Below are 24,112 nucleotides of genomic sequence, written 5' to 3'. Positions count from 1 at the left end.
TAAGTTTCCATGAATGAAGTTTATTCGTATCTCTCATCACATCGAAGCCGCACATCCAATACTATGGTGATCCCGTCAAGAATCCAAAACCACGGTTGTTTTTAGGTGGGAGTCCAGGGCATAGCTTAAGGATTTCATTTAGCTCGGACAAATGTCTTTCCGTTTTGAAATCTGTCCGGACATGCCCGGACATTTTCCACAACACATTTTCAGGGTGTTTCTTCTTTTTTTTAGTAGTACTGAAGTATATTCACAATGACTCATTATGTGGACGTATCTCACACATTACTATGTACAATTCGCCAATTTATTTGTATTAGAAACTGAACTATTTACTGACGACAAATGTATGTACAAAAAAGCGTTGCAGTCAAGAATTTTGCGAACGCGATATGCTCCTTGCAGAGAAGGCAAGTCAGTTCGAATTTGCGTCGTGCAATAGCGGCAGCACCATCGTCCATCTCGCACAGTGCCTTCGCAATTGGAGCGAATTCGAGGGCATTTCGAGCGGGACACTCTTGCCTGCGGAAAAGATTCATTCCTCGTTTATGCATCTCCGTTCCAGCATGATGCTTGAACGCTGATGTTCTCAGGTTCTTGGATCCAGTTATGAAAGCCTCGCTGAAGTTTTTACAACTGCGGACTCTGTCTACAAACTTGATGCACACGGAACACTTCAAACATTCTGCTAACAGCCGATCGTTCTTCTGCCGGTCATAAATCAGCCAGGCGGAAGTAGTCAGCTCTGACCGAGATCCACTTATCGCAAGTAGCGGCCTTCACACCACGGACTTTTTTGCCCGGCGGCAAGTCCTCTGAATCTCCCTTTCGCTTTCCAGAAGACATTCTAAAAGACTATCTGCATTCCTGGTCAGTGAAAGAGTGAAAAATAAAAGATGACATTTTCCTCTCAAGAGCGAACAACGGCACTGCAGTTCAACCCATCGATTCAGGTGCGAAGTCGACACCATGTACCAAAGGTCGAAAGTGTGAATTGACTTTCACACTTGCCACGTGATCGTTGCCACGGTTTGACCCAATCAGAGCGGTCACAGGCTGGGCATGAACCTCTGATCATGCCCTGCCAGCCACGTCTACTACCATGCACCGCGCTGTACACCCCATCACGTGATCATTCATGCCCTCCTACCATGTGTGAATGAGTATATTCACACATGGTAGGAGGGCATGAATGAATGAATTCACACATGGGTATATTCACACATGGCCATGGGATATTCGACATACATGCGTGCCATTCAGGCCCTTGACCAATTAGCACGTCCCGAGAGCGTGTACGTACATGGTGTGGAGGTGAAACTGAGCACGACGGGATGAAGGTATAAAAGGAAGGTACTCCTAGGGGTGGTGGTCGGGGACGTGGAGGACTCAGCTTGTGAGCTTCACGTCCGTACTCTCTCTCTCGTCGACGGTCGAGGGCTGCTCGAGGGCCTGAATCAACTAAGCCCGAGAGAGTACGGACCTGAAACTTCACCTTGAGATGACCTGAATCAACAAAAGATGAAACTTCACCTTGGTCGACATGAAACTTCAGAACTGAGAGCCGAGAGCGCACGGAGCTAGCTGGAACTTCAGGACCTGAAACTTTGTGAGCTGAAACTTAAAAACGAAACTTCAGAACGAAATTTCAGCCGTATCGTGCGCGGTCGAGGGCTTGCCCGAGACCGCACGGAGCTTACTTCAGAACGAAACTTCAGCCGTGCGCTTGACGGCTTGCCCGAGAGCGCACGGACGTGGAACTTCAGCTTGTGAGTTTCTGCCATTGTTGTGCAACGAATGCCATAAAGGACTTGAGAACTTGGGAAGGCAGGCACTCGGTGTTTCTAGTTGATGTATTTCAAGTTCGATTTATGTAGATTAGTGCAGTACAGTGGCTTTGTTTGCGCTGCTAGCATGCTGTGCGCTTGCACGTGCACGTTCTGCTGAGGAGAGCGTTGTGGCTTTCGCTTGTGCTGTCCTGCGTGGGTGACAGTGTGAAATACAATCAGACATATCCGTCAGGGCAGGTATCGTTGATTCCGGCCCTCGAGCGGCCCGCGGCCTTCGGCCTTGGGCCGCTCTCGGGCCTGAATCAACGATACTGCCCTGACCTCCATGTCTGATTCTATACATAGCAACCGCGTTGCTACAGGCGGATTATGGTGAAGTCTACGCCTGAGGGATCGAGGCTACGGTGTAGACGTGTTGTACGATATGCAAGTCGCATTTGGCACGAAGCTCAGAAGAAAGCCCAACTCTGCATAAAAAGGTCGAAAGGTCGCTGCTCTTTTTTTCCTTTTTGACCGGACACTATGTCCGGTGAAATTGAAAACGTCCGGTCAGTGGCCGAAGATGGCCGGAATATGTCCGATGTCCGGCCGTTAATCTATGCCCTGGAGTCAGTGTTGGACTGAAGTGATAAAAAAAACAGATGGCATAGTCCTGGTAGGTATGACTGCACTGGGGAAAAGGACGGTGAAGAGCTGGTTACCATAAATATACAGTGGAATCGAAGAACATAGCCCGAGAATGCCCAGCCTGAAATGCTCTAAGTCTAAGGATGCCACAGCCTAAAGTCAAGAACATCGGTGTTGATTTTCTGGCAGCTTTTGCGATACATTATGTGCGTGCGTACAGTCCGGTATGAATTGTTTTTTAAGAACGCAGCCAGATTGCTCAAAGGCAAGGGCGTTCCAGCCTGATGTCTTAGAAACAATATTCTTAGATGAGCGACTCTGCTATACAAAGACGGAGACGCTGGTATCGGGGTGCACTATAGTGATAAGACGAACAAGACCCTAAGGCCCGAACACCATAGGATTATAAGAAATGAGCCCTGGGAAAAAGCTAACCAAAAAAAGAGTCTGACTACCGAGAACATCAGTAAACTCCGGTTCATTTCAAACAGACCACCGTTGACAGCAAACCGTTAGTGAACATAGACCTCGAGATGATTTAGCCATACACCAGCCCATTGCATTTTGGTGTTGGAGTGGAAAAGCGTCGCCCGAAACCTCCCTATTAAATACCTTTGCGAACTCCAACAATGTCACCAATGAACTTACAATTTATGTAGTATGTGATGGGATAGTGCATTGTATAAAATCATGATGATGTGTTTGTGTGTGTGTGTTTGTGTGTGCACGGTCTAGGAGCTTCTGAAGCCAGGCAAGGACAGCTGGTCCATGTCGGAACTAGTGCATGCAATAGTTGTGATGACGCATTTCCACGCCTTGGCGGGCTTTGCGCTAGGCTGTGGTCTTAATCCAGAGGTCGACACCAATCTTGGTCATACCTGGGAGGAACCCCTCGTGGTAAGCTTGTGCAAGCGTTGTTGATAATACATGTTGTATTGGTGTTGTTTGGTTTGGTTGCATCGGTGTCTGTACTATGAACGTCATTGTCTAGGTCAGGGTAGCTGGTTGCTTCAGTATGGCATTGTTTGTGTGTGTGTGTGTGTGTGTGTGTGTGTGTGTGTGTGTGTGCGTGCGTGCGTGCGTGCATGTTTGTGCGTATGTGTGTACTCGTCCTACAGCATGACTGGAGTGTATCCGATGCGGAAACAATATCACCGTGCAGCTCCGTGAACAGTCACGCCAGCACAGTGGTGATGGCAACGCCAGCTGCAGCAGCGGCGGCGACTGCACCCGCTAACAGCAACGGCTCGTCTGCTCACAACTCGTCCCCCGGTTCTGCACACTTCCCCACGTCTAGTTCTATACCGTTCTGTTCTGTTCCTGCTAACGGACTGCCCGGCAGCATTGGGTACCCGGCATCGTCTTCACCGCCCACCAGCCACTTCTCTCTCGGCGATGGTGAATACGGCACGTTCTCCTCATCGCCTACCTCTCCGTTTGTGACCAGTGAGGCCTCACAGGAGAAGCTATTACGCGGCATGTTTGAAAAGATGAGCTTGGTGCGTGCCGGGTCTGACTCAACGCTAACCGTGGAGGATTGCCAGGAGCAGTTTGAGTGCGAGTCCTTGCTGAGCTGTGAGCTGGAGCCGCCGGCGAAGACGAGCACCAGCAGCGGTCGTGTCCAGTGCCCGTACCCGGACTGGATAGAGCGCTTTGTGGACGATCCGGAGTTCAGTCATGAGGACTTTGCCCTGCGTGGCGAGTACTCTGGCATCACGTCTTTCCGCTACTTCGTAAGTACCTTCTGGTGCGCTGCACTGTGTTTGCTTGTTTTCTATTCTGTTTGTGACTGATTCTTCAAACAATTCATGATGGCTGCTGGTGATACTCAAACGCACTTCCTTCTTGTTAAACAGTACAGTGTACAGCCATGCTTTTGTTTTGATTGTGTAGTGTACGCTTCTTTCATCTTTGTTCCGTGCGCTGTTTTTTGTTTTGTGCGGCGGCTTCTTGGTCTGGCTGTAGGACTACTCGTGGGAGGGTCATGGCTGTTCGCTGGTCAATCGTCTCTTCAATGATGTTGGTGTGCTGTTAGATGAGAAGTTCAAGTGCATCTCTACTATGACGTACAATACGTAAGCCTACACACAGCCATGTAGTCAGTAGTCGTGTGCTGGGAATTTGTGTGTTTCGGCGAAGGGAAAGGGGTGCGGGTTGGGGTGGACAGCGCCCTTGCTATGGCAGGCTCCGGTATCTGCTGGATTTGGCAATGTTTTTTACCATGTCTGACCAGAGCCTGCATCATGCACTTTCCCATGGCTACTACACTGTAGTAACCATTGCTCGCATTTTAGGTACTGGATGATGTGTTGATCAATCCAGATGGCTGTTGTTGTCCTTGAAGTCGCTTTGCTCTTGTTTGGACTGACGCATACTGTGCTGGACAGTTAGGTCATGCTAGCATTTGTCTGGAAACTGATTGCTATGGGCATGTGCATGGACACGTACACACAGTGCTATGGCCGTGTAGTGCAACTCCAGTCTAGCCTAGCAGTGTTGCATGTAATGTGTTTCTACTGCTGTTAGATTCGGAGACAAGACGGACGTGGACACGCTGCCCATGCGCCGTGCTATCTGGAACTACATCCACTGCATCAAGGGCATCTTCCATGATGACTATGCCTACTCTGAGGTATGCCCAATGTTGTCACAAGATTTACTGCTTTCTGCTTGCTGACATCTGGCCTCGCAAGTCGGCTTGTGCCGGGCTCTGTGCAGCCCTAGCCCGGCGAACACTGGGCCGTGCACCGGTGCAAGTTGCCAACATATTCATGAGGTTGGATTTCGTTGAGCATGGCCGCAGCTAGTGTGTGTAGATGTACCAGTACACATGCTGTACACGTGCATGCTACCGCTACAGCGGCTATTCATAAGGACTCTGCATGACCTGATTCGCAATTGCACGAAAATTACTCCAAAAAGCCATGTTTCCTACAGTGTGTGTGTGTGTGTGTGTGTGTGTGTGTGTGTGTGTGTGTGTGTGTGTGTGTGTGTGTGTGTGTGTGTGTGTGTGTGTGTGTGTGTGTGTGTGTGTGATGTTGCTGTTCCAGAGCGAGAGTGAGCAGCCGGAAAACCAAATACTGTAGGGGCAGAAAATTTCGACGGTCAATAATTTCGTCCAACTCCAAAGAAAAGGAGTTCGTCCGTTTGACAATTTCGTCCATGGATCATAAGAGTGTATAGAAAAGCTGGACAAATCGACCCCCCTTCTACATTTAATTTAGTCCAAAAGCTCCTTGGACGAAATTAAATTCCAGACGAATAGTTCTGCTTCTACAGTATGGCAAATAGCCTTGGCCAAGCCAAATGGCAGTGCTCGTTTTGGCTACACATTTCAGAGTAGTGCCCTGGACTGGCCTAGTGTAGTTGTGCAATGTTCTAGTGAAATTTGGCTTGCTTTTGATGAAGAGTAGTATTTCGACTAGCACTCTGTCCTGTTGTTGAATATTGTTATGATTGTTGCGATTGTTGAATCCAGGTCAACCTGTGTCTGCCCATCCCGTTCAAGTCTTACATCAAGAATGTAAGTCCTCTCTCTCCCCTCTCTCCCCTCTCTTTCTTTCTCTCTCTCTCTCTCTCTCTCTCTCTCTCTCTTCTAGCATTTTCCTGGCTTTGCGTATTGGCAAGAGTCCATAACCCCCCCCCCCCCCAGAATGCTCAGCTGGGATGGGGTTGTGGGACGGCGTAATCCGTGATGTACGTCATTTTTTGGGTCGGACTTGCGTCATTCCGTCGACGCGGTCCACCATGGTCCACACTTCCCCTACTCTGTAACTCATGATGTCATACTATGACGTGCAACACGGATTTCGCCGTCCCAGATCTGATAAGTGAAGTTGCGCACTCTGGGGGATTATATGGACTCTTCACGGGTGTTTGCAGTGCATGAACTCTGGCCAGTCGTCCCCGTACGCAAACTGCGTACGCATTTAGATCTACCGTACATTTCCTCGTGTTTTGGGCGAATCTGAGCGGTACGACGCTGTCGAATTGGGCCAGAATTTGCCCTAAACCAGCCGCTATCGAAGTAAAATTAGGTGTTTTGAAGGCCACACGGGAACACTGCGGCCATGTCTTCTTTCCTGCGTCGTTTGTTTGAAAATCGGAGTGTTTTTGAGCTCGTAGTTTCGTCTTCATTGTGGAATAGCCGTGCGTACATTCTCCTTGGAATTACCAAAGTCACACCCCCGTTTCTTACATTACTAGGAGTTTTGCCGGCAGCCACGATAGTTTTATCCCTGCTTCCATACGTCCTTTCATTGAACAGCCAAACGAAACTTTGTGGCGCGCCTTAGACCCACGGTGAACTGGGTACTCCCTTGCTTGGTGTGAGGGTAACAAGGATGCGTTTTTTGGGGTTATAGGGCCTTTACACGCCCGCTGGGTGAGAGACTTATCCCCTCTCCCCTGACTCACTTGTGAGGTCTGCATTCGACACTACATGTAAGGATATATGGGCGAAGTGGTGGCCCGCCGATGCGAATGTATTTGCTTGATATGTTTCTCAACACGTCAGGTGATGCGGCCGCGAATCTGGCTAACTTTTTTTAAAAGTTTTTTTTGTGGCGCGGGGGTCTCAAGTTTGTCACTTCGAGTTGTACACAACAACCACATCAACACCTCAAAGGACCAAAAAACCAAGTTTGCAAAGTATTTCAACGTTGCAATTTTGCCTGGCCTACTGTGACGATGGAGACTTCTACTCGGTAGCAGATACTCGTATCAACAAGCTGGGAGGGAGAGCGTGGTGAGCAAAATGTTGGGATAAAAAGAGCCATATTCTCTCTCGGAAAAGGCCGTTCCTACACACTTGCTCTACCCAGATCTGCAGAAGGCTAGATTTTGCATGCACGTGCGAGATTCGCATCCGCCGCCGCGCACATAGGCAGAGTCGAAATGTTTGTACTCTCGGATTTGCCGCCATCTTGATGAGTGACCACTGCGAAACACCCGTGTCTTGGTATTGGAGTATGTGAATTGTTGTACTATTACTTGAACGCATCTCGAATCACAGAAAACTCTCTCTCTCTCCCTCTCTCCCTCTCCCTCTCGTAGGTGACATGCTTCCCTGAGCGCGTTGGCTTTATGGACTTCTTCAACAGTTTACGTGGCTTCAAGCACTCTGAACGGGTAAGGTCTAGTGTTGTGCGTTGATGAGCTGAGAACATTTAGGTGTATTGCTCAGTGGCGACCCTGGCAAGAGTGCCTATGTTACCCTTTCTTCTCTGCTTTTTCTGCCGTACTCCTTGCTGCGAATTGGACAAACACGTTGTATTCTCTGGGTTCTGGCAACATGATGTGATTTCATGTGTATGGAACTATTTATGGTACTACTGGCAGCTTTTCCTGGTTATTCCTGCCACTGTCCAATGAGAAATGTCAACAGACCTGGCACTGTACTGCTCTGTGCTGCGGTCACTGTTCTCGTGTTTGTATTTCTGACTGTTTAAGCGACCACCCCACGATGCAAGCAAAAGCGGTCGTTAAAGCCAGGTGGTCTTTAGAACCAGGTCCCACAGTGTCTGTGTAGAACTGTGGGTGCATGGAAAAACGGTCGTTGAGAGCAGGTGGTGGTCGCTAAACCCAGACTGACAGAGGTCGCTTACACCAGGTTTTACTGTATGTGTCTGTGCAAGCTGTTGAGCGATGCAATTCCAGTGCAAGTTCTTATTTCTAGTAGCATTTCGTAGCTTGTATTGGCGTCACACTTGGTACTGTGCATATCTGTGGAGCAGAATAGTCCCCGAAGACTAGAATGCAACTAGAATGTGCGTCTATGTTATTGGCATTTGAAATGCGCTGTAGTAAAGGTGTAAATGGTGTGTGCCTTTGGACATACTACAGTTCTGCTCGACGAAATCCAGTCGTGTCACTCGTGTATGCGCCGGGCATTGCGCAGTCCTGGGCCTGCGAACACTGGGCTTCGGAATGGTGCAAGGCGCAAACTTGAGTGCCGAGACTGGATTTCATTGAGCAGGACTGTAGTAGCTGACTGGCTGGTCAGTTTGCGCACTCTCACTCCCTGGCAAGATACACTACACTGTCTTCTTGGTTTGAGCGCTCTCAGCCCCTTGTGAGGTAATGGCTTTTCAGGTAAAGCGTACCCTCGGGCCTTGTCTATATTCTGGGTTTTGTGGATTTTGATTGTCATACCTGACACATCCAGGCTTGCTTCTCTGTGCTGCGCTGCTCAATCTACAAAGCGCGAATCAGTACTGTCCATTGTCTGAGCGTGTGCTTGTGTATGTCTTCTATTCTCCTTCCATTCTCCAGGTGCACATCAACATCATCCTGATGGAAGCCCGCTTCCAGGCAGAGCTGCTGTATGCACTGCGTGCACTGAATCGCTACATCACGCTTTCCTCAAACAGCTAGTACAGCAGCTGTTTGTCATTTCCCCCGACTGGCACCGTGCCATCACCATGTCGGTGATGTTTTTAATCGCTTTGAATGTGACGCGCCTTGATGCAGCTGCCGATGATCCACCTTTTCTCATCATCTTTTGCAACGCGTTCATATTTCTTTCACTGTTGGTAGCAAGCAGTGGATTTTCAGAACAACTAACAGTGTGGCTGTCATGCCCTTTCTTGCTGTTTTTTTTTTCTTCTTTTTTTTATCTGAAGTAGGCTGGACTATCATGCCATATGCCTCCACTAAGCACTGCACATAGACACGGCGAGTGTAAATCATATGGGTGCAGGTTCACTCCATCCCCCCACCCCCTTATCCCCCTGATTCCACCTTGGTCCTATATCTCAGCTTCACCATCGCACTTGCCTGCTGGCACTGTTCCTGTGCTCCCCGTCACTCTCCCTCCCCTCCCTCTCCCAAATCACCCATCGGATCTATTTTTACTCATACCTTATTTATGGTACTTTCTTTTCTCATAACATCATCCATTATTAACGGCCAGAAAGTCGCTTTATCAATTATCATCATACTATTTTTGAGGCTCACTGATAAAGAAGAATCAGCCCTTCCATGATCCGCCAATTAAAAGCGAGACACTCGGTACGAAAGAAACCTGACACGACATGTCTTCAACAGTAAAAAAGTACATCAACATTTGTCCAATATGCGATGTCATCATGGCATGCTTGCAAAAAATATTCTCAAGAATAAAAAACGTGATTCTGTAAAGGAGGGTTTTGAGTTTTCGTGCCTGCTTGACCAGCAAGCAGAGTAGTAAAATCTTTTTTCTTGAATGAAATAACACTGTGCAGCTTATTGCAGTCAGTGGAGAGCGCGCCTAGGCAGGCACGGATCAAAGTGCTTCAAATTCATGCTGGTAGCGCTCGCCCTGCAGGCGTGGATCTCCCAGTAGCCACGTGAACAGACCCGAGTGCAGCTTTTCCGCCGTGGCCAAAATGATTTTGAAGTCGGCGTCGTTCTCCAAGCTCAGGTCGCTACGCAGGTTGCGCACGGTTGCGGGCCGGGCGCTGGCTTGCTGCGGCGGGATGTTGAAGGCGTTGGGTGCCATGCCAGTCACACCGCTACCGATACCGCCACCACCGCCGCCCATCGTCGGTGAGAGTATACCCGACGAGTTTCCCGATGACGCAGACACCGACTCCGATGCCGCCTTGTACATCCTGAACGAGGAGCATACAAAGACACGGCGAACAAGGAGCATACACAGACATGGTGAACATGGAGCATACACAGACATGGTGAACAAGGAGCATACACAGACATGGTGAACATGGAGCATACACAGACATGGTGAACATGGAGCATACACAGACATGGTGAACATGGAACATCACAGACAGGGTGAACATGGAGCATACACAGACACGACATGATAAACAGTGAGTCCGAATCAAGTTGTATGTACACTCACACCTCAGCTATCCGGACACCAACGCTATGTGCACTTCGGACAACCGGGTACCCTTTGCGTGAGTTCTAGTGGAAATATCACTTCACATACCATCTCCGGCCTTTCCCCATCCAAGCGCATACGATTCAGAGCTACGTCCTATACGGGTTTATTTTATATAGTGTCTAAGTGGGCGTACATTTGTGTCGTCCGGAATTCTTTTCACCTGTTCGGCCAGTGCGGTTTTAGCTTGTGTTTGGTCATGGGAAATTTTCTAAAAAGTTTTAGAAAGGTTACTGTAAACCCCCTAATTTTAGTGACACATAAACCTTAGCGAATTTAGCAAATCAGTCAAATTCGCTAATGTTAGGGGTCGCGAATCACCTTCGCATACATGTGCACTGCATACCTGTCTGTGAAGTAGCTCAGTAACTACCTTTCTTCTGAACTTTTATCCTTTCTTCACTACAATTGTAGTACAGATACTGTAGACCTATGCACTAGTACTCCGTTTGCCCACATTTACCCAAAAAATACTGTCTACTCCGATCGCTAAAATAAAAGGTCGCTAAAACGTCGACAATTCGAAATCGCTAAATATATCGGTCGCTAAAACCAGTTTACAGTATTGAATTTGGTGGTGATTTTACCTGTGCAAACCCTGTTGGTGGTCACTTTGCACTCTTGGCCAGCATAATCTTTCGAGTTTTGAATCATGTCATGTGATATGAAACTCTGCATTGCGGAGCACTGGCTAGAGATAGTAACGTTGCACACTCCTGGGGGTGAGGGACTCTTGACTACGGGTGCTCCGATTTTCCTGTGCCAACCTGAAACAAGCTGATTTTTTTAGTATTAAGGACGTTTAGCAACGCGAAAGTTCGAAAGAAAATTCGAGTCTGGGAATGAGTACAGAAACAAAGGTCGAAACTTCGAAAACTTGGACGCGAAGTTGCAGTGATTTGCGAAAGTAACTTTCTCTTTTCTCAGTACGCATTTCACTACAGGGAGTAGTAATTTTACAGCCCCCTGCTTGAGACTGAGCTGCATATACGGTACGGTACTATAAGATTCAAATAGCTTCGAGAAAAAGTCGTTTCGCATTGCTAAACCTCACAAGTTTTCTTTTTCGAAATAGATTTTCGCGAAATAACGCCACCACCAAAAGTTCAAATTTTCGCATTGCTAAATGTCCCTAATGGCGAAACAGTTTTTCGAAAAGGATCACAATAAATGTACCACTTCCAGAAGCTACATGTTTTATAGAATTCAAAAAATCAAAATGAAAGGGTTGGAACTCTGATGGTGAGCCAAGGAAAACAATTTGTAACATGGAAATTGTGGGCACAAAAACTAGATTGTGCACGTCTGACTGTTCAAAATCTGGTTTCGATGGTGGACTCGATTGCATAACTTGTGCCCACAATTTCCATTTTACAAAAGGGTTGAAAATGTCTGGTTTTACAGAATTAGTTATCATAGTGTTGAAGACAACTTACGGATCAGCTTGAACATACGCTATGAGCGCTAGGGCACTGCGATGAAGACGCCTCACAAACATATCTATGTAGGCCTCTCGAACGCCACACAGCGGATTCAGCTGGAAAACCTGCACAGCCAGTGTATCAAATTCATAACAATCACAATGTTGTGCAAGAGAGTGAGAAGTTTGTGGAAGCAAGTTCCTGGTAGGTGCTATGTACACTTCTGAGTGAATGTGAGAGAAGAGGATAATTATAACAAGGGGAGAAAAGAAAGAAACGTATATCTACATCACACGCCTGACTGCTAGTATTTGCAAACAGAGACAGAACACATTCACACTCAAGTTTGTGGAATGGCTCGTTTCTTTATCTCCCTTTGTTATCCTCTTCTCTCACATTCACTCAGAATTGTATAGCAAAAGTCTTGAACACACGACGCCAAAGAGCAGCAGCGGTTCAATTTCTCCTTAATACGGTAACCTCACAGTTCCTTTACATTTCACAAAGCAGGCAAGTAACTTAGTTCCCACTACACACGTGGTACCGACATATGCGTACTGATGGGGTGCGAGCATTGCGTTAATTAAAGTTGAGTGCTAGCCATGAATTATACGTAGCTTTTAACATCAATAGCGAATGACAGTTATGGTCTCTCGGCAACATACGGATACATTGCTGATGTGTGTGTGTGTTGGGGGGGGGGGGGGGGGGGGGGTAGTACGCACCTCTTGGACAAAGGCATTTACCAGCTCTGATCTATCTGTAGTGGCATGGAACCGACATCTGCACAACAACAATGGCGGCGGCAGCAACAGACAACAGAACAGTATAAATAGAGAAAAAACCCACATCTCATCTTTGGCAGAAGCAGCATTGCATGTACAGTACAGCACCAACACTTGAACCAGCACTACAATTATCAGTACCATCACCTCCATCACCACTACATAATAACACCATCATCAACACCACCACCACCACCAGCAGCACCAGCACCACCACCAGCACCAGCACCAGCAGCAGCACACCTGGACACTGCACCTACATGCTGGGTTGTGCGCCGTCATCTTGGTGCTCATTGGGACGTTGCAGTTTCATGTGCTGCATCTCCAGGAACTCTTGGCGTACAACATCGTGCTTGTGCAGCTGATTAGTTTGTTTGACCGTCAGCCGGTCCAGGTCGATCAATGAGGAGGGCAGTCGGCTGCGAGTGATGTCCTGTTCAGGGATTCGAACATTACCACTTCCATCCTGGACAACAAAGAACAATACACGCTAGTTTGGGCAAACAATGGCAAGATATATAAATACTAACAGGGAAGAAGTGTCCATGGGTGGGCAAAGGATAAGAGTAACACACACAAAACACAATGGAACCTGTTATAAAGGACACCTGGGCACTGAGGACACTTTCAGCAACAAGAACCTCAGCGTCTAGACAGGGACAGGAGCAACAAGAACCCCGGAGTCTAGACAAGGACCGGAGGACGGCACAACCGACCGGGGCAACAAGAAATCTCGGACTATAGAACAGGACACGAGCAAGACACGAGCAAGACACAAGCAGACTGACACTGAACACAGGTCATGTACAGCAAGTATACTGTGATCACCACACACCGCCGCACTGGTGTAGGTTCACAACAGTCGTGCCACGAGGATTCATTCGCACATATACATATACATATACATATACATATACACACACAACAACAAGGTTGTCAGTTTCATAACACTAAAAGCTTTTCACCCATTTTCATCAGTAGGTACATGGGAATGAGCAAGAACGAAAACGAAGCCAGAATTTATACTGGGGGTAGAGAATCAGCAAGAATATTCTTACGCGCCTCAAGTTCACACTACACTACCATAAGAATGTATGGAGCAGTGGAAAAATGCGGGAAACAACACATGAAGGGAATGCAGTACCAGAACAAACACGTGATAAAGTTGTCAGTCCGGTTGCAGCTTGAACAGCCGCAGCACCTTGATGTGCTTCTTTTGTCGACACAGCTCTGGCCTCAAACTGCGAATGTACAGCGCCTCCAGTGTGAATCTGTGCGCGCTGTTCCGGGCTGGTGTGATCACACTGAAGCTGCTGTTGCGTTCCTGCGGGATGCACTCAGGTTGCGCCTGCAAATGCTTTGTGGTGGCGCTATCACTTGTCGCCACACGTTTGTCAGGCGGCTTCTTGTACAGCTTGTCTGGGATATGCTGCTTGATCCTTTCCGAGAATCGCTGACATGTCTCACCAACGTACGTCCGCTCACAGCGACACGCATACTTATAAATAAAATTACTATTTTCAAGAGTTGGTGAAACATCCTTCGCGATAGACCTGAATGCGGGCCTGGTTGTATAAATTACAATGGGGGATACTGTAGGATAGCAGCGTACGTTGGTGAGACATGTCAGCGATTCTCGGAAAGGATCAAGCAGCATATCCCAGACAAGCTGTACAAGAAGCCGCCTGACAAACGTGTGGCGACAAGTGATAGCGCCATCACAAAGCATTTGCAGGCGCAACCTGAGTGCATCCCGCAGGAACGCAACAGCAGCTTCAGTGTGATCACACCAGCCCGGAACAGCGCGCACAGATTCACACTGGAGGCGCTGTACATTCGCAGTTTGAGGCCAGAGCTGTGTCGACAAAAGAAGCACATCAAGGTGCTGCGGCTGTTCAAGCTGCAACCGGACTGACAACTTTATCACGTGTTTGTTCTGGTACTGCATTCCCTTCATGTGTTGTTTCCCGCATTTTTCCACTGCTCCATACATTCTTATGGTAGTGTAGTGTGAACTTGAGGCGCGTAAGAATATTCTTGCTGATTCTCTACCCCCAGTATAAATTCTGGCTTCGTTTTCGTTCTTGCTCATTCCCATGTACCTACTGATGAAAATGGGTGAAAAGCTTTTAGTGTTATGAAACTGACAACCTTGTTGTTGTGTGTATATAAATTTTGTTCGCCTACCTCTCTATTTAAATATACATATACATATACATATACATAATACATATACATATACATACCGGTAGCTCACGCCTACACATGCACAGATGCACACCACACACAGGTGTGCACACTTTCACACAGCTTTAGACCTTAGAGACATCCATCGCCTTGAAGGCAATGGATGGTCTGTACACATAAACATAAACACACACACACACGTACACACACACACACACACACGTACACACACGTACACACGTACACACATTCACGCGCAAATGCAGATATAGGTGACGCCTACACAGCACTGAGGCGATCAAATACTTACAATGATGAGGCCCTGAAGAAAGAGATCTGGCTCATACGACACGTCAGGACAGTCACCATCAACAAGGCGAGAACATTTACGCTCGTGAGGCGACAGGAACAGCGCTAATGTCTTCAGTGTCTACAGGACAAACAACACACACAGAAGGTACAAAGTTTGGGCACAACCAGGATGATTTGATTCCAGGCACAAGCACACACACACACTCACACATGCAGAGCACCAGCAAGCACAGTAAACCCACCCTGAGAAGGGAAAGTGCATCATGTTCATATACAGGGCGTGAGACACAGTAAGAGTCTGTCATGATGCGGACTTCCTTCATAGAGTTGTCTGCAAGGCGATCCATAGCTGCTGATCCATAGCTACTGACTATAGCCAGTACAGATCCATAGCTACTGGTCCATGGCTACTGTAGACCTAACACACAACTACTAGTCGAGAGACTCGAGACTAATATGGATATCCTACCTTGTTGACTTCGAGCACTGACTTGCCGATAACAATAGAACTACCACACGTCTGCAGGTGCGATGTGATGCATCTGTGTGCGTGTGTGCCAAGGAACATACACCGGAATGCACACATACCATGCACACACGTACACATGCAAGTACATACACACAGGCATGCAAACACACACACACACACAAACACACACGCACATGCACACACGCACACACACACACACACACACACACACACACACACACACACACACACACACACACACACGCCAGCACACAAGCCAGCACATACATACACACATGTCATGTTGGGACAACGGCTGACATCTGGTGCAATATATATGTGAAGTCAGGGCATGCATTGCTCAACAAACTAACACAGGTCAGGGAAACACATTTGACGTTAAAATCTGACGATGGCGATACTATAATCACTTCCCATGAAGTGCGCACCGTAATGTTTTGTAAGTAAGATGTTAGAGTAACACTGAGAATGCACCAAGCTATTGGGAGCCGCCTAGCGGCCCACGGCAGCCCCCAACTGCAGTCATTGTAAGAGCCAAATCTCAGCTGATGTGGTGATGATAAGTGTGTAACTGCAACCGCCAAGGCCACGTTCTAGCCCGTTGACGTAATGTTCAAAATGGCTTTTTTCCCTACATGAAGTGCATCACTGACAGCAGCTGCATAAAGGCGTGAGCACTCGATCGAGCCCTGAATTATTTGGAGGAGAAAGAAGGCTTTTGTACTACATTTGTATTGGGAAAGATGGCTTTTGTGAGAACGCTTGCGCATTCAACGTTCCCTCCACCATATACTCGAGGGCTTTGCGTAACTTTGGATGCAGAAGAGAAGCTAATGGCCAAGTTATTTGAAGAGTTAGTGTAGCTGCTTATGCATTGCTTATTGGCTTCTTAGAGAAATAGTCCTGGAGTACAGTCAATATTTAAATGTTCCCTGTACAAAACTAAGACGCGAGAACATTGAAAGCTATAGAAGTACTTACTTGCGCAAGAAGTCAACATCGAGCAGGGAGTCATTGCCATCAAATGATGTTCCTTCCGTCTGCACAAGGCAACAAATAAGCCCAGGTGCATACGAAGGTGAAATCTGATCCAGCGATCATCTGGTCTGTCTGTACAACCACTTGTCTTTGGCACATCAATGTGCAATGGTCAACCTGACTTCAGAGACCACCACCTGCGATCATAGACCACATCCATGTGCTGAATGTGCAATGGTCAACCTGACTTCAGAGACCACCACCTGCGATCAAAGATCACGGATGGGCAGCCTAGTGGATGGCATGGGTGGTCACTGAAACTAGGCTTCATATGTACTAGTTCTCGCACCGCAGCACACGTCTACATAGTGTGCATGTACTTGCACTGCACATGTCTACACAGTCACTGAGTGTACAGGTCGTCCCCCGTGATACGAGTCGGGTGCGTACATAAACCCTGTTAGCACATAGCAGAGGACGTTCAGGTTGGTTGTAACTCTGAGTCTCATGCTGCGAGACAACGATCAGACAACTGATACAGTAGTATCAGTCGTCTGAGTTCCAACCAAGCTGAACGTCCTCCGCTGAGTCTGCTACTTGTATGTTCCAAGCTCTGTCTATGACACTATCTGCACCTCGCGGATCAACGGATTTGGAACCCCATTTATTTAAATAGGACATAAGACATATTTTAAAGTCCCAGACGAAACGTGTTCACTTGCATACAAATTCCGTTGGTCAGTATATAATTCGTTGATAGTACATAAACGCCGTTAGTACATGGCTGCAGTTCCTCCTTACCCGCATATCACCTACATCAATAGAACATACAGTGAAACAACCTGTCTAGGACGACCGCTCAAGGGACCTTCGAAACGTGGTCGCTGTGTACAGGTAGTCTTCTTATCCAGGGTCATTTGACAGGAGGTAGCATCCCCTTGGTCCTGGTTGTCCCCTGGGACAGGTGGTCGCCTTATCCGAGTGGTCGCCTTGACAGGTTTTACTGTAATTTGCTGGTCTGCTGGCCTCCCAGTGGAGGCACATCATGCTCCGGTTTCTTCTCGTGGGGGAAAATTAGCTCAGAAATCAGAGCACACATCACGCACTGACAAAGCTCTTTTTTTCGGAGTGATTGCAGAGGCATGACCGTGCATGCATAACGTACACTGTAGAGTGTAGAATCCTCGCTGACCGTGAGTAACTGAGTGTGAGCCAGGGAGTCGTACCGTACCAGATGGTACCACTCCCTGGTGAGAGCCCTCCTCATTCAGCTAGCTAGCTAGCTCTCTCTCTCTCTCTCTCTCCCTCTCCCTCTCCCTCTCCCTCTCCCTCTCCCTCTCCCTCTCCCTCTCCCTCTCCCTCTCCCTCTCTCTCTCTCTCTCTCTCTCTCTCTCTCTCTCTCTCTCTCTCTCTCTCTCTCTCTCTCTCTCTCTCTCTCTCTCTCTCTCTCTCTCTCTCTCAGTGCAGTAGATCTAAACATCGAACGCATGATCACTGAGTACTACCTATGCACATGCACTGTCCGGATTGGACCTCACGCTCATGCCATGGGTCGCTTACGCTGGCCGGTTTCCAGTGTTGCACTTGAAAGTCTTGCATTGCAGCTCACTCTGTGTGCACCCAAAGACTGTACTACAAAGCGCTACGCCCAAAGCGACACTGGTGGCGTGATGAAGCGAGCGTCTGTATGTAACATTTTTAAGAATTTTGGAAATCCTGTGGTGAAATCCACTTTCGTCTTGTATTGGTGCGAATACGAAGATCATGGCCGCAACCAGCGCAAACGATCTACGCAGTTTTGAAGGAGTTAATTAATGGAAGCATGGGAGAGTGGTGATCGGAGTGGCAAGACAAAGAGGATCAGAGCGTCGAAATGGCCACAGCTCGGTGACTTGTTGTATGACTGGATGGTTCGAGCACGTACTGCGAACATCACCGTAACGGATGAGATTCTGTCCATTGAAGCGAAGAAGCTGGCATCAGGGCTGGGGTGGTCGGATGACGATTTCAATGCTAGCCACGGTTTTAACAACAGATTTAAGGTGCATCATCAATGCACTTCCAAGATGAAGGCAGGCGATGGGAAGGATGCTTTGGAGGATGTCACCATTGATCAGTGACAAAGGGAATTCCAGCCAACGCTGGCGGAGGGACACGAGCCCAAGGATGTGTTTAATTAACATCGATAAACCGCTTGTTTTATCAGATTCTTCCACACAAGAGGTTGAATCTGCGCGAAGAGCGCTGCCAAGGGGGAAAGAAGAAAAAGAAGCGAGTAAGTGTCCTCCTTGGCTGCAACATGGATAGAAGCGAGAAGCTGCAGCTATTGGTAATCGGCCATTACCGGAAACCCCGTTGTTTCTGCAATACGGAGTCGCTGCCAGTCACATACAGGCATTCCAAGAACGCTTGGGTGACGTCTGACAAAATGTCAGAGTGGCTCATTTCCTTCAACTCAAAGATGGCAAGCGAGAAGCGCAACGTCATCCTCTTCATAGACAACTGCTCAAGCCATGCTAAGGCAACTGCCAACACCAACTTGAGTACTGTCTGGATCCAGACCCAGTATCTGCATCCGAACTCCACATTACAGACGTAACCACTGGATCAGGGAATAATCCGGGCCGTGAAGTGCATATATCGCCGCAAGTTGCTTCACCAGATCGTTGCAGCATTTGATGCAAAGCAGGATCTTGATGATCTACTCAAGATCAATGTCAAGGAGGCTATCTTCTTATTCAGCGCAGCCTGGAATGCAGTCACCAAAAGCACAATCGAGAATTGCTTTCGGCACGCTCCTATCAGTGCAGGTGCCGCAGTGACCAGTGAGCATTACCAGCAGGGTGAGGCCATGAAGGAGTTGGAAGCAGCATGGCATCAAGCTGCCAAAGTCCTTGGTGTGACCGAAATGGAAGGTGATGTCGGTGCTTTTGTTTCAGTGGATGACAACGTGTTCACTGAGAGGTTTTCCAGCACTGAAGGCACTGAAGAGCCCCTGCATGGGCATGCGGAGAACCACTCGGAATCTGATTGTGAGGAGATATCTTTTCAACAAGATTTCGGTGGATTCCGTTACATAATTATTTAAATTGTTTATGTTATAATGAGAGAATCAAGATTATCTCGCTTTCTAGTCATGCCAGCAAGAAACACTCGGAAAAGTTGAAAAAAGTGAGAAAAAAAATTCTGGTACAGAATAGTAGCTATGCAAACTTTCGTTTAGTACATAAACCCCATAATATAATACATACAGTAACACCTTCCAAGTCCCAAAGATTATGTGTTAGAGAAGTTAAGATGCACGTTATTTCCGACGTGACGCGCAATTTCACGTCAAATTTGGCGTAAAACTCCAAATTTCGACGTGAGCTGCAGGTCACTCACGTTGTTTTCGACGCGCGAGCCAAGTAACGCGAGCTGAACTTTCGCGTCACGTCAGAAATAACGTGCATCTTAACCTCTCTATTAACGAGGGACGACCTGCACATGTATTCTATATATACAGCAATGGCTTACACGGCTGAAAATACTGAAAATACCTACACTCACTGTATACAGGTGCATGTAACTGTGTGTGTTCTATGAGTACATCTACAGTTGTCGCCAAAAAAACCCAGCCAATGCTATACTGCACGGCACATGGTACGTATGCACTACCACTGCACATGCACGTACATGTATACTACCATGCATACAATCAGTGCAGTGCTGGTACATGCATGTACATGTATACTACCATGCATTCAATCAGCGCAGTGCTGATACAGTAAAGGTATGCATGTTACCATACCATAATATTAATAGCACTGGTATGACCGCGTACCAATTTTGGCATTGGCCGGATTATTTTGGCGACAACTGTACTTCAGGAAATGGGCACTCTCGGAATTAAAACGAAGATCAGTGTGCACATACACACACCACAGCACATGACAACCGCCACTGCCACCGCCACCACACCAACCTACACGGGCTAGCATGCAGATCGAGAAACAAACACCATGGCATTGGCCCTCACCGTCAGACGATCTCGCAGCGACATACGGTATATGCCCTCCACCGCACTCATGAATGCGGGCATTTCGCCGCCAAATTCATCCATGACTGCTCCGGCCTGTGGAGGAACAAAATGGCAAGGAAAGACGACAAGCATCACGGCACCTACGAGTACTGAAAGCAGACACTTCAAACAGACTCACTATAGTGCGTTTCAAAAGTATGGACCACAGACTTTTTTTGAATAATTCAAATTCGTTTTAAGCTTTTTGAGAAATTTCTTCGGAATATTGCTCAGGAAGCTCCTGCAATTTTTCTCATATAAATTTCTAAGCGATTGGATAACAACGCCCAATTTCGGAAATTTTATGCACAAAGTGATCACAGATTTTATGTGGTATAGATGCAGGCCTAACGGTTTTTTGAAATTAGAGGTCTGGACTTTTGAAACGCACTATATAGTACTGTCACTACATGCATGTGCTGTTCGGTGTACTACTTCCGTCTCAATGGCAAGTGGCAGTACAAGCTGCAGTCGCATAACGTATTTTCCGGAGTATAAGCCACACTTTGAACACTCAGAATTCACCCAGAAAAAAAGGGGTGCGGCTTATACTCCGAAGATCAAATTAACGGTGATAAAATTTAAAAAAAAAATAGGATAGATGTCTGTATTTCGTGGCAAAAAAATGGTGATACGGTTTATACTCCAGTGCGGCTTACACTCCGGAAAATACGGTACTTGGTATGGGAAGCGAGAAGTATGGCAGTAAACACCGTAGACTACAATACAAATCTAATCATAATCAACACACGGCCATGACGGCAAGCAAACCTACATCGGTATACTGCTGGTAAAGCGCGGTCAGGCGATCAACGCACTCCTTCATGCGCTGCTCACAGAACTTGTGCAGGGGCAAGTAGCCTGCTCTGTGTTGCAGTGGCATGAGAAGGCAGAGTGAGTAGACACACGGACCCTGGTCGGCCTGGAAGCAGCTGAAGATGAACGCCGTCACCAGCACGTCATGGTCGGACAGGACGTACAGTTTGTTCTCCACGATTTGGCCAGGCGCAGCCGCGAGCTCTTCCGTACGGCATATCTCTCCATTCAGCGTGTGATTGGCAACGTATTCGATCGTCTGTCATTGAGCACGCACACAATTAAACCGCCACACACATGAACGCATGGCACATTCAAATCAACACACAGATACACAAACAAACACACACACACACACACACACAGAGTATGTGTAAGTATGCATGCATGTGAGCACACAATACAATACAATGCCCATCCGCAGATGATGGCAGATCCTGAAAGAAACGACAGTGTTCCCGTCCCAGAAAAAAGAACTTCAAATGGCAAGAGAACACACGCACGCATACGCATGCCATGTGCATGCATGAGCACGCACATCTGCAGCGCATCCTTGTTACTGGTCCTATCAAACCACATTGGCTGATTCATGCCAGATTCGCTTAAAGGGGAAGTCCGGTGAAAAATTTAAATTTCACAGTCCGTAGAGTTCGGGTCGCTGAGTCGAATGGTCTTTGTCCGAGGAGGCTGCGGCTTATGGTTCGTCAGATACGCCCAATCGAACATGTGCGAATTTGAGCGCGCATCACCCAGATCCAGGTGATGACGTCACAGCGTGCAGCCAGGTAGCCACACCATCTAGTTGTGTACAAAAATGGCCATATTCGGAGCGCGTTCGATTGGGGAACCGTTTGTCGCAGCTTCTTCGGACCAAGACCATTCGATTCAGTGTTACAAACACTACGTACCCTGTGATTTTCAGCTCGGTAAACCTGGAGGTTATACCGTATTATAGCCGTTTCCGAGTTGGACTTTTCCGTCAGCCTCCACGCGCTCTGCGCTGCGTGCATGCAGTGCGTGCAGTGTGTTATCTAGCTGTAGTGCAGTCAACAAACTCATCACAGACGGAACTACTCCCGCACTGCCGTGCTGGGGTAGTATGACTTGTACAAGACTCAGAAAACTAGTCAACACACGGACTTGTCATGTACTACACTCGTATCAGTCGTATTGTTCAGTCATGTAGTCAGAGAACGTGCGTTTCTCCTTGCCGGTGCCGGTGGTTGTGCTTTGAGAAAGAAATTTTTAGTTTTCCGCACCCGCCTCATTATTTTCTGTTACAGCGATGAGTGCACAACCGTGACAAGTGACAAAACAGCGAACAGCTCCCGGACCTAGAACTTTCAGATTCCATAGCGTTGCGAGCGAAGAGTCGTGCCCGTGGTTCAAAGAGCCTGCACTGTTCTCCAATTGAGTAGTCCGAAATATTCCAAGTTCGCACCAAAACATCACCATGTGGCAGGCTACTGGAGTCTAAGCGAATCTAATCGGTATGGAACAACACTTAGAGCACTCGCATCACTCTTCTCCATTTTGGCGACCCTGCTCTCCAGCGATTTGATCAGCCTCGTCTGCAATAGCTGCTGCTTCTTCATCAGTCGGAAACTCAGTAGCGCTCACTCTTGACCGGCCCGCGTGGCCATTTCTTCAGCTGAATACCGAGGTTCTCAGCCCCAGACCGAACTCATGAAGGTCAGCCATGGCTGCATCCTCACTCTCACAAGGAATTACAGGTCTTCGGGGTCGCTTGCACCAAACTATCTGTCGCCAAATCATTTGAAATAGCACTGACACTATTGCTTTCACGCACTCCTTTTGACCTAGCTGCACGCTATGACGTTGCAGAGGGTGTGGCGCGGCCGCATGACGTCATGGCGCAGCCCCCGAAACTCAGTTTTTCAAACGGAAATATCTCGAGAACGCTTTGTCGGAGACACGTGGGACCAACACCATTCGACTCAGCGCCCGAAACTCTACCGACCCTGAAATTTAAATTTTTCACCGGACTTCCCCTTAAGGCAGTCAATTGTTATTTTACTGAGATCTCATACTGCTGTGTGCCTAGGAGTCGAATTTGGTGAAGACAAGGTGGCAAAGACTGTACATCGATGGGTAAATTACGCTGAATGCAGCAACAATAATAAAATAAATCTGTGTAAGAAACAGCCGAATGGTACCGTTCACAGTTTTATTGAAATCTGTGTTATCAGCTTTATGGATACACGGTATATCTCTACAGTACTTATACACACTGAAAGCCTGTACACATACCTGCTCGGGAACCTGCCATGCGCTGTCAAACATATTCCACTCGCACTGAATCCTGGGTCCTACTATATTGTCCCACATTGACAGTAGAGCGGCGGTGAAGAATGGGTTGCCGTCGATGCCAGCGCCGGCGCCCTCATCACTTGTTTTAGACGGGAGCGTAATGCACCTGTGCGCCGCTTTCATTCCCGACAAGCTGTCCACTCTTTTCGAAAACATACTCAAATTAAATAGAATAATTGGTCAGCTCGTAAACTATCAGTACTGAAGTAGTGGGTCGCATCTATGACTACCGAGAGCAGCAACGACGAAGTAGGAATGTGACAAACATGTTAGGGACATCTACAACACATCCTCAAGGGACGGTACTACAATTGTAGGCTTTGGTATTTTAGGTGCTACGTGTAAGGTGCTACATGTAGAAAATTGACTTGAACCGAGAACTATTTTCAATTACATGTATTTCAAACAGTTTATACTTGCGACGATGCCG

General features: G+C 47.6%; 2 protein-coding genes across 2 annotated transcripts in view; one reads left to right on the top strand and one right to left on the bottom strand.

Moving 5' to 3' along the window:
- Positions 1–9,397, top strand: part of LOC135829885 (sestrin-1-like) — a 17,163-nt gene extending 7,766 nt beyond the window's left edge. Inside the window, exons 7-13 of the mRNA XM_065342271.1 lie at positions 3,153–3,314; positions 3,536–4,150; positions 4,383–4,492; positions 4,944–5,049; positions 5,896–5,940; positions 7,473–7,547; positions 8,691–9,397. Coding sequence (XP_065198343.1) covers positions 3,153–3,314; positions 3,536–4,150; positions 4,383–4,492; positions 4,944–5,049; positions 5,896–5,940; positions 7,473–7,547; positions 8,691–8,792 — 1,215 coding nt within the window. The 3' untranslated portion in view covers positions 8,793–9,397. The remainder of the gene's footprint in view (positions 1–3,152; positions 3,315–3,535; positions 4,151–4,382; positions 4,493–4,943; positions 5,050–5,895; positions 5,941–7,472; positions 7,548–8,690) is intronic.
- Positions 9,398–9,456: 59 nt separating this feature from the next.
- Positions 9,457–24,091, bottom strand: LOC135829901 (guanine nucleotide exchange factor C9orf72-like). Its single transcript, XM_065342283.1, has 10 exons — positions 23,623–24,091; positions 21,311–21,610; positions 20,494–20,589; positions 16,479–16,537; positions 15,477–15,549; positions 15,006–15,125; positions 12,769–12,974; positions 12,449–12,506; positions 11,739–11,848; positions 9,457–10,009 (listed from the first exon to the last, which is right to left on the bottom strand). The coding sequence occupies exons 1-10, from the start codon at positions 23,836–23,838 to the stop codon at positions 9,682–9,684; spliced, it is 1,566 nt and encodes a 521-aa protein (XP_065198355.1). The 5' UTR covers positions 23,839–24,091; the 3' UTR covers positions 9,457–9,681.
- Positions 24,092–24,112: the final 21 nt, after the last annotated feature.

Source organism: Sycon ciliatum, chromosome 1, assembly GCF_964019385.1.
Source record: "Sycon ciliatum chromosome 1, ocSycCili1.1, whole genome shotgun sequence".
In the NCBI taxonomy this organism is placed as follows: Eukaryota; Metazoa; Porifera; class Calcarea; order Leucosolenida; family Sycettidae; genus Sycon; species Sycon ciliatum.
The sequence above is the reverse complement of the archived record's forward strand: the minus strand, read 5'-3'. Positions and strand labels throughout refer to the sequence as shown.

Bases quoted from the DNA above. Each gene is read 5' to 3' on its own strand.
- LOC135829901 (XM_065342283.1), bottom strand. From the start codon at position 23,838: ATGTTTTCGAAAAGAGTGGACAGCTTGTCGGGAATGAAAGCGGCGCAC. The intron at 16,538-20,493 runs GTGAGGGCCAAT...TGCCTTGTGCAG, and splicing joins CGCTGCGAGATCGTCTGACG to ACGGAAGGAACATCATTTGA. The intron at 11,849-12,448 runs GTGCGTACTACC...CTGGCTGTGCAG, and splicing joins TAAATGCCTTTGTCCAAGAG to GTTTTCCAGCTGAATCCGCT.